This window comes from Nuphar pumila, chromosome 12, assembly GCF_984573655.1.
Source record: "Nuphar pumila chromosome 12, dmNupPumi1.hap1.1, whole genome shotgun sequence".
Lineage (NCBI taxonomy): Eukaryota > Viridiplantae > Streptophyta > Magnoliopsida > Nymphaeales > Nymphaeaceae > Nuphar > Nuphar pumila.
The window spans coordinates 31,211,781-31,222,845 of NC_143260.1; the positions used below are offsets into that span (position 1 = coordinate 31,211,781).

At 36.4% G+C, this 11,065-nt stretch overlaps 1 protein-coding gene across 1 annotated transcript in view; it reads left to right on the forward strand.

The window, feature by feature from the left end:
• Positions 1-10,847, forward strand: part of LOC149820523 (syntaxin-32-like) — a 41,268-nt gene extending 30,421 nt beyond the window's left edge. The window contains exons 3-6 of the mRNA XM_089982292.1: positions 1,444-1,694; positions 1,921-2,090; positions 9,935-10,132; positions 10,492-10,847. Coding sequence (XP_089838418.1) covers positions 1,444-1,694; positions 1,921-2,090; positions 9,935-10,132; positions 10,492-10,651 — 779 coding nt within the window. The 3' untranslated portion in view covers positions 10,652-10,847. The remainder of the gene's footprint in view (positions 1-1,443; positions 1,695-1,920; positions 2,091-9,934; positions 10,133-10,491) is intronic.
• The last annotated feature ends 218 nt before the right edge of the window (positions 10,848-11,065 follow it).

Consider the following 11,065-nt stretch of genomic DNA (forward strand, 5'->3'; position numbering starts at 1 on the left):
TTTTTTCTCTCTTCACCATTAAGAACCTTAATTTCACCCTTTTCAAAGATGGTGATTTTGGGTTCGGGTTCAAGAATAGTGCCTTTGACATATCCCCAAAGGCCTTTCCCCTTAATGTGAGCCTCCATGTTGCCGGTCCAAACATGGCAGTTGGATCCATTTAATTTGAACCCAAGGGAGAAATGAGAATCCTTTTCCCCCATAGAAGCAATCAAGAGAGAGAGAGAAAGATTCCAAAAAACTTACCACCAAGGATCTTCAAACGAGCAAGATGAAGAGAGGACGCGTTCTTCTAGGCAACCTCCAAGAGAGCGAGAAAATTCGAGCTCTCCTTCTATAAGCCTTGCTTTGATACCATGTGAAAATATCTTAAACAAGATAATGTGCACTATAAGCATAACCACCACAAAGGGATATGTGCACAAGGGCACAAGAATACTTGAACAACAAAGTACACAAAGGTACAAATAAAGAGCACAAATGCAAAAATAAATAATCTTTATTGAACAAAAGGAGAACTATGCTCCAAGTAAAAAGGATACATTTAAGAGGAGGGGTTCCCCTATTTATAATAGAGATGATGCCTTGGAGGGCCTCCCACTAGATGTTGGAGCCCCTCCAATGGTTAGAAATCTAACCGTTGGAGGGGTCCAACGTCTAGTGTTGGACCCCTCCAAGTTTGACTTGGTCAAAAAAAAGAAAAAGGTAGAAAGATAAGAAAAAGAAAAGGAAAAATAAAAGAAAAGGAAAAATAATTACAATCATATTCATTAGTATGAATATGCGTAAAATGGGAAGAAAAACAGAAATACCCCTGGGGTTACATAAAGGAGAGGACAAATATATATATATATATATATATATATATATATATATATATATATATATATATATATATATATATATATATATATATATATATATACAAGGAATGATACAATTGAACACCTCCTCCGTCCTAACCCATTCCCAAGAATTAGAAGACCCAAGGATAAGTTGTTTGGTTATGCCTTCTCACTAAATTGCTACTGATGTTAATCAATTACTTTTTCTTGTTATATGATTATAAGGGGTCTCGACCATAAAAAAAGTTTTACATGATGTATGCATTGGTACTGGGTAAGTACTTTTGTTGCTTTTTCTTCTCCTGCCTTTGTGAAATTATGTGGGTTTCTGTTTGCTGGCCACCGTTTTTTGATCTGATGGCCAACTGCTTCATGCTGATGCTAGCCTCTGGGTGAACAGTTGTAGTGTTTATGTGTAATGTCGTTGGCATGGATCTGGTAATGATGAATGTTGGCAACCAATTAGCAATTAGTAGTTGCATGTGTGTCTCAGTTCACAATCTCGGTTTCTTGATACTTATGACTTGCTCAATTTGTTTGTTGATCCATGCATAACACATCTCTGGTGCACAAGAGCTAAATAAATTTTATTTTGCAGTGGCAAAGAGGACATCCTATTATGATGACCCAACTCTGGAAATACAAGAGCTAACCGCTGTTATTAAGCAAGACATTAATGCCTTGAACAATGCTGTTGGAGATCTTCAGATCCTATGTAATTCACAAAATGAAAGCGGGAACATCTCAAAGGACACCACCAACCATGCAACTACAGTAGTAGATAATCTAAAAAATCGTTTGATGAGTACCACAAAAGAGTTCAAGGATGTTCTTACAATGCGTACAGAGGTAGGTTAATTTCTTCTATGTTTTTCATTTGGCACATGAAAGAGGGGTTTGTTAGGTCTTGTTTGGCTAAGCCCTGGTTTCCTGAGAGTCTGAAACTAAAATTCTTTGGAATGATTGATTTCTCCAAGTCCTCAGTCCAGTTGGCAGATTAAACATTTTGTTGCAGAAATTTGCTCCTCTTTATGGAGCCGAGATTAATGATTCATTTGGTTGATGCCGCATTCAGAACTTGAAGGTTCATGAAAACAGACGGCAGCTGTATACATCTGTTCCTTCGAAGGACACTAGTAACCCTTTTGTTCGGCAGCGTCCTCTAGCTGCCAAGGCAGCCAGTGCATCAACAGCTCCTCTTCCATGGGAGAATGGTTCATCATCCTCATCACCATTATTCCCAAGGTAAAATTATCCGGCATACTTTTAAACACAGGCTGAAATTTTCTCTTGCTTACTGCAGACAAATTTCAGACACTAACTCTTAAAAAGTGTAACTATATATAATATAATATACTATGTCACATGGGTGCGGGTGCGGCACTTTCAAAAACCTGGGTGCGGGGGTGCGGCAAAAATATAAAAAATTATATATATAAAGTCCAAAAGTTAGACATAAATGACCCTGGGTGTGTTGACTGCACCCAAGGTCAGGTTGACCGCATCGGGTGTGAGTGCGGATGCGACACGGGTGCGGCACCTAGTTGGAGAATCCGTGTGACATATAGGGCAAAAAAAAGTTTCTTGGCAATTTTTTTTTTAAGTTCGAGAATTGGACCAAAATGACCCAGGGTGCATTGATCGCACCCAGGGTCGGGTTGACCGCACCCGGTGCTGCACCTACGTCGAGTCGCATCGACGCGGGTGCGGCACCCTGCTAGCCGAATCCCTGTGACATAGATAATATATAATATTTATTTATTATATTTTTATTTTTATTTATTTTTCTTTTCTTTTTTTATATTTTTACTTTTTTGTCTAGTTCACCACATTGAACTAGACTTTTAACTAGTCAAGATCCAACTAGATTTTGTCTAGTCAATACAGTTAGCTCCAATAACTACAATTAGAGCCGTTGACTAGCTCCAACAACTCTATGGAGCATCTTAGAAGCTCCTCTTTCTCCATCTCATTTGTATATAAATAAGGGGTGATCCCCCTCTTCATTGTAACAATGCTTTTATGCATTTCATATGAATGAAATAAAGTTTATTATTTTTATCTTTTGTGTTCTTCCATTTATGCCCTTTTGTGGGTTATGGTTGTAGTGTCTTCAATAGACACCTATTACAAGCATTTGTGCTTTTGTGGAAGATCCTCATTTCATTACATGGTATCAGAGCTTGAAAGCTTCTAGTTCTTGAAGAATTTTCACCTCGTTTTCTGTGCCTCCTTAGCGAAAGTTGATTCATCTTCTTGTTCGTGATTCAAGTGATTTTGGTGCCACCTTAGTTGAAGAAAGAAGACGTTTGGAGGATCGATTATCTACACAAAAATCATAATTGTGCTCTTGTCTCTTCCTCTTTTTTTTCCCTTTTTCTTTCTCCTTTTCCTTTTTTCTCTTTTCATCTATCTTTTTTTCTCTCATCTTTGTAAAAATGGATGACAATGATAAAGTCACCATCATGCCCATGAAATTAAATGATACTAACAATGTGATGTGGGCTTCAATTATGAAGCCTTACATTTGGGGAACAGGGTTGTGGAGAATAGTAGATGGTTCCGATTCAGAACCAAAACTAATTCTCAAAAAAAATTAAAATGAGAAAAAAGTACTTCACGGAATGAGAGAACAATAAGTCTTTGGCTACTTATGATAAAAAGTGTCAAAATTATGTCATGGTTAATTAATAGCGTTGACATCAAAAAATGCTCTAATCTAGCCAAATTCGAGTATTCTAATAAAGCCTGAGAATATCTTAGAAATATGTATCCCTTAAGAACATTGCATATGTATGCAATTTGCAAGGCAAAGTTCGGACTTTGACTCAAAAGGATAAAAGTATTAGGGAATATTATAATGAGTTGTTCAAACTTTGGGAAGAGTTGGCTTTTTTTGAACCAAAATGACATTGTCCCGAAGATATCGAGCTTTGCCAAAAATGACTCGATATGGAACACTTTTACCAATTTATAAATGGTTTAAGGCCAGAATTTGAAACAACCAAATCAGCTCTTTTACATAGAAGAAAAGTTCCCTCTATCATTGACGCTATTGATGAACTAACTCTGGAGGAAAATAGTCTCAAGAAGAATACTCCAAAGAATGAAGAAGATTCCATTCTAGCCGTATCTAGACTGAAAAATTATATGCGCACTTAGGCCTCCTCACTTTGGTAGACAAAACAATGATTATGACAAAAGAAAAGTCATTTGCCACAATTGTTATGAACTGGGGCACTATAGGCCTCAATGCCCTAAGTTGAAGAGAAGAAAAAAAAGAAAGTTGCATCCGTTGGTTCAGAATAAAAAAATCAAACCAATCAAGATGCACCTGTATCTATGGCACAATTAATGGAAATCCTTCGACCTCTTTGATCATGCATATATTTTTATATTTTATTCATACTATGTTATGCATGATCCATAGAAAATCGCATTAAAAACCCATTTTTATTGTTAGTTTTGAGAAGTCGCTTTAAAATGGAAAACTTAGAAAAAATACACATTTCAAAGCTTACCCTGCATTTTTCAGTGTTTTGTTTAGTTTATGATTTTTTCTAACGTGTAGTTTAATTAGATTAGGAGTTAATTAATTAATTGTAGTTAAATTAGAAGTTTTACTTTTTGAAAAACACATTTTCTAGAGGCGACCCTTTTTGGAATTTTTGAAAACTATCCGGACTTTTGTAGAAATCATGAAAACCTAATATTTTTTAGTATAAATAGCATTTTTTCAGCATGATCACACGTTTTCCCCCTCTGGAGTTCACGCCCTCTCCTCTGCCTTTCTCTATCCTCTCTCTCTCTCTTTTTCCTCTCTCTTCCTACCGGTTCCCTCCCTGTTTTCCCTTTCTTCCTCTTCTTCTCTTCTTCTAAACTCTTTCATCGCTGGTATCTTCGTTCTTTATTCATCGTGGAGACGTGTGAGCCAGTGAAAAAGTCATCTTCTTCTCAACCCTTTCGTCGGAGGTAGGCCGCAAGGTATACTTCTTCTCTCCCTTCTCCGTAGTATTTAGGATCATGGCTTGCATTGTTTTTTTTAGTTTTTATTCATCCTCATCGCACAGAGCATGATTCCATGTTTGCTCTATTTGATTTTCAGCATATTGCAACTTATTTTGTGTTTTGTTTTGCAGGGAAGCGTTCAGACGTGTGGTGAGCCCTCAAAAGTACCCTCGAAGAGCCCTCTGAGGTCCCCTCAAAAGGTCTTAAGGCCCCTCAGAGCTCCTCAAGGAGCTCTTCAAGAAATAGAAAATAGATGATGAAGAAAAAGAAGAGAGATCATAACTACCGAAGGACAACGAAGGGACACAAAGCTCAAGCATAGGACGTTTTTTTCTTTTCTTTTAGATTAGGATTTTTATTATTTTATTATTTAATTTGGGTTTGTAATAAAACCATTTATTTATTTGTTTAAGCCCTCTGCAGGGTGATGCACTCTTTTTATTTAGTTAATTAATTTTTATTTTCAAGGCAATAAAGAGTAGCTTAGTTATTTATGAAATATAAAGTATTTTTCCCGTTCCCTCAGATCAACTCAGACTCCACCACTCGTGCGAGCCGGTTTTTATTATTTGGTGTCTGACTTGCATAAACCGTTTTCATAAAAAATATTGCTTTAAAAATTTATTTCATAAAACTTACACCACTCTTCTCAAAGGAGCATCCTCTTCAACTGAAGCTTCAACCGGAGCAGTTATCTTATCATTTTTCGATACTGATAATTTTTCTTGGCTCCTTGACTCTGGTGCTTCTTTTCATGTGACTCCAAATATCAATAGAGCGTCTGAATGTCTTGACAATAACTCAAGTGTGTCAAAAGTTTTCACAGCTAATGGTACATCCCTTGATATAAAAGGAATAGAAAATTTTGAAAACCTTCATAAATAAAAAAAATCTTTATTTCAGAAGTTAGATATATTCTCAAACTAAATTTAAACCTTTTATCTGCTTCTCAAATATCTGATTATGGGTGTAACATCCCCTTCTCTTCTCATGGTTAGCGGGTACAGGATCGTCAGTCAGGGAAGCTGTTTGGGGAATGCCATAGAGAAGGAGGACTCTACTATATGAATTTTTTGGAATTACCCAAGAACGCCTTTTGTTATAATGTTCAAAAATTGGATTTGAATCTATGACACAAAAGACTTGACCATTCTCACATATCCAAAATTCAACACTTTTTAAGTTTTGAAAAATTTTGCAATTATAAAAGTTTTGCTTAATTTTCATGGTATTACACGTCAAAGATCTTATCCACACAGAGCTCAACAAAATAGTTTGGCTGAACGGAAACACAGACACATTATGGAAACTGCTAGGACTTTATTGATAGCAAATAAAATTTCAAAAGAATTTTGGGCAGAATCTGCCCGAACTGCTATCTATCTCATTAACTGAATAACATCTTTGAAAAATATAACTCCGATTGAAAAACTTATCAAATTATCTCCTGATTACTCCAGATTAAGAGTTTTTGGATGAAAATGTTTTGTCTTCACCAGCAGAAATGATAAACTCTTTCCCCAGGCCATTACTTGTGCCTTTTTAGATTATACAGATAATAAAAAAGGCTATAGATGTTATAATTTTAAAAATGAAAAATTGTATGTGTCAAGAAATGTATCATTAAAAAAGAAAGTTTTTTTTTTTTGAAAAGACTAAGGAAGTAACCAAATATTCTTTTTTAATATATTTAACTTCAAAATTTGATGAATATGACCATGAACATGACCTAGACGATAATCAAGGTATTGTTGATTCTGAACATAATGTTACTAATGAAGAGCAAACCCATAGGGACACGAGTTTACAATACCCTAGACATAGAGAATCCAATCTTGCATGTGCATTGAAAAAATATTCCGAAGCACAAACTAGAAGGTCATCCCGAGTCTAAGCCTCTCAGAAAATTTGTGTCCTACGAGTCTTTTTCACCCACATATAAGGTATTTATTACATTAATATATTCGTATATAGAACCTATATCCTATACTCAAGCCAAAAATCACATAGAGTGGGTAGAAGCTATGAAGGCAGAATTAGAAGCATTAGAAAGGGCAAACACTTGTACCATTCAAGATATTCCACAAAGAAAGAAACCTATAGGTTGTAGGTGGGTTTATAAAGTCAAAATCAACAGTGACAACTCTTGAGAGATATAAAGCCAGATTAGTAGCTAAGAGGTATTTCCAAGAGTATGGCATTGATTACGAAGAAACTTTTGCTTCCATTGCTCGGATGACCATAATATGGACACTAATAGCCTTAGCTTCTATTAGGAAATGATTCATATTTTAAATGGATGTTAAAAATGTTTTTCTCAATGGATACTTAGTTGAATAAGTTTATATGAAAGCACCTCCTGGTATTAGTATTCCTAAGGGTAAAACCTATGTCACAGGGACTCGCCCAACTGGGTGTCGCACCCAGTGTGGTCAACCTGACCCTAGGTGCGTTGATCGCACCCATGGTCATTTATGTCCAACTTTTGGACTTTAACTTTATATATGTCACAGGGACTCTTCCAATGGGTGCCGCACCCATGTCGCACCCGCACCCGCACCCGCACCCGATGCGGTCAACTTGACCCTGGGTGCACTCAACACACCCAGGGTCATTTATGTTCAACTTTTGGACTTTATATATGTATAATTTTTTATATTTTTGTTGCACCCCCGCACCCGAGTTTTTTGAAAGTGTCGCACCCCCGCACCCGAGTTTTTTGAAAGTGCCACACCCCCGCACCCGCACCCATGTGACATAGGGTAAAACTCTTCGTTTAGAGAAAACTCGTTATGGTCTTAAATAAGCATCAAAAGTCTAGTATGATAGTTTTAGTCACGTTATGCTTGATATTGGATTTAGAACTTGTTTAACTGACACTGCATGTGTTTATTAAGATTTCTGATGTAGGAATTATTATTCTTTTCTTTATGTGGATGACTTGATCATCACCGGAGACGATAAACAGGGAGTTGAAAACATTAAAAAACTTCTTAAAAATCATTTTAAAATGTCTGATTTAGGTCTATTGAGATATTTTTTAAGAATTGAAGTTGCTTATTCCCCTCGAAGATATTTATTATCTCAATCTAAGTTTGCTTTTGATATTGTTTTCCGGTCTGAAATTACAAATGATAAGAGGGTGAATACTTTATAAGTTGTCAACATCAAAATATAAATCGATGACTGGGAACTTCTTGATGATCCTATCCTTTATACATAGCTCATTGGAGATCTTTCTTATCTCTCCATTACTAGACCTGATATAGCACACGTTGTACATACAACTAGTCAATTTCAGCATGCTCCCACTTTTATTCACATGGGAGTAGTTTTGTGAATTGTTAGATATATCAAGTCTTCACTGTCACATGGCCTCTTCTTGTTTGTTTCATCCTCATTAAATTTAATTGCTTACACTGATGCTGGCTGGGGGAGGTGATCTCAATAATAGGCACTCAACCACTGGTTTCTGTGTTTTCTTAGGTGAATCCTTGATTTCGTTGTAGTGCAAAAAGCAACAAAATGTCTCTCTTTCGTCTACTGAAGCTGAATATCGAGTCATGACCACCACAACAATGGAGGTAGTTTGGCTCAGAAAACTGTTGGCTGACATGGGAGTTGAAATGACATAAGCTTCGCGCATATGCTGTGACAACAAAAGTGCGATCTATATTGCCAGCAACCGAACATTCTATGAAGTATGAACACACTAAACATATTGAAATGGATTGTCACTACGTTAGAGAGAAGTATCTACACGGAACTATTGATCTGATATATGTCACATCATAATATCAATTAGCAGACTTCTTCACCAAACCTCTCGATGCTCTTAGATATCATTTTTCTTAAACAAACTTTCACTCATTGTACTGTAAGTTTGAGGAGTGTTAAAAAGTGTAACTATATATATAATATATAATATTTATTTATTATATTTTTATTTATTTTTATTTTTTTTCTTTTTTATATTTTTACTTTTTTGTCTAGTTCACATTGAACTAGGCTTTTAACTAGTCAAGATCCAACTAGATCTTGACTAGTCAATATAGTCATTGGAGCTAGTCCAACGGGCTACTATTAGAGTCGTTGGACTAGCTCCAACGACTCTATGGAGCTTCTTAGAAGCTCCTCTTTCTCCATCTCATTTGTGTATAAATAAGGGGTGATCCCCCTCTCCATCGTAACAATGCTTTTATGCATTTCATATGAATGAACTAAAGTTTATTATTTTTGTCTTTTGTGTTATTCCATTTATGCCTTTTTGTGGGTTATGGTTGTAGTGTCTTCAATAGACACCTGTTACCAGCATTTGTGCTATTGTGGAAGATCCTCATTTCATTACACTAACTTATATATTCCTTCTAAACTGTTATGATTGATATCTTTGCCTTGGTTTGTTTCTCCCTTTTCTTTTGTAAAAATCTGGACATGAATTCCTATTGGTTCCTTTTATTCCTTTCTTTTCAAATATCTTTGGGAAACTTCCCACAAGAAATGTGTATTGAATATTAGAAAGAAAGAACATTGTATGTGCTGTGGTTGCTGACTTCAGTCAAAAGTTGCTTGTTGTGCAAAATGAGGCCCTTTATAAGTTCTGGAAATTTATGCTGCAATTTTCAGGAATTTTGTTGTTTAACTTCTTAGTATTGTGCTGCCTTAGTGTTTATTTATCATGTGCTTTTTACTGTCCTTGATTATTCAGTTCTTTTTTCCCTTTTCTAATATACGTTATCTTAAGGCCATGTTTGGAAGTGATAAAAAATTTCACAAAAATTGAATATTTATATTTATATGAAAAGCATGAGATGTACACTAAGAAAAATTTCACCACCATTTCTCCACCTTTGTAGTGGGGAAACTTTTCATATGGCACCTATGGGAAAATAATATAGAAAAATGTGATTTTTTTTATGTGAAAAAATTTCACTTGTCGGGAATGGCACATTCTATTTTTCATATTTTGTGCAGAATTATCCCATCTTTTTCCCATTGTCAATTATGGCCTAAAGGTGGTTTTAGTCATTCAAGAGAAAATAAAAGCAATAAGGTTAATTTTGTGCATCTGGTATATGTAGGAGGCAGATGAACGGAGAGCCATCAACTCCTATGGGTTCATCATCTTCTCAACAGCAACAGTTGGTTGCAATGCAAGATACTTACATGCAGAGTAGGGCAGAAGCTCTCCAGAACGTGGAATCAACCATTCTAGAGCTCAGTAACATCTTCACTCAGTTAGCTACCATGGTCTCTCAACAAGGGGAGCTTGCCATCAGGTGTGTGTGTGTGTGTGTGAGAGAGAGAGAGAGAGAGGTCATGTGCCTAGTAACATCTTCACTCAGTTAGCTACCATGGTCTCTCAACAAGGGGAGCTTGCCATCAGGTGTGTGTGTGTGTGTGAGAGAGAGAGAGAGAGGTCTGTCCCTTGAGGCACATGAGCCATTCCACTCTCAGAGGACCATGGACGAGAGAAAAATGACAATGTGCAGCTTTCAGCTCACCATGTCTTTGTACATGGAATCAACACTGAAACATTAAGAAGATTGATGCACAACAAGATGAAGATGATACCTTCCAGTGCCATTTTCACTTTCCATGTATTAGATAATCTGAATGCTTTTGTTATTCATGGCAGGATTGACGAGAACATGGACGACACGCTGGCAAATGTGGAGGGAGCACAAGGGGCGTTGCTTAAGTACCTCAACGGGATATCCTCCAACCGTTGGTTGATGATCAAGATATTCTTTGTATTGATTGTATTTTTGATGATTTTCCTGTTTTTTGTTGCTTGAAACAATGAATAACGAAATTCAAGGACTGTGCTTCCACAATTTGTTGCTCATTCCCCTCTTTCATCGAAGGGAGGGAATTCACATTTATCTTCGGTGTTTTGGTTAGTTTAGAAGAATACCCTCCCTCCTGTAATTGAGCATATGATGTATAAACAGACCCCAAGAGCAGTTCATCTATACTATTGGATTTTCTTCACTTGGAACATCCTTAACTAATTCAGATTTTCGAGTCTTCTAAAGAGGTTAAAATGTCGACTTGTGGGTGATTCTAGGGTTTGAGACTTTGCTCAGATAGGTTTGGGTTGTATCCATCCTTTTTCAGCATCTTACATTTCCTTGGCTGGTGGTGAAGAGTTGGAGGGTTCTTCGTGGTCCGAAAATGGTTATTGGACCAAGTTGGTCGTAATCGGTGCG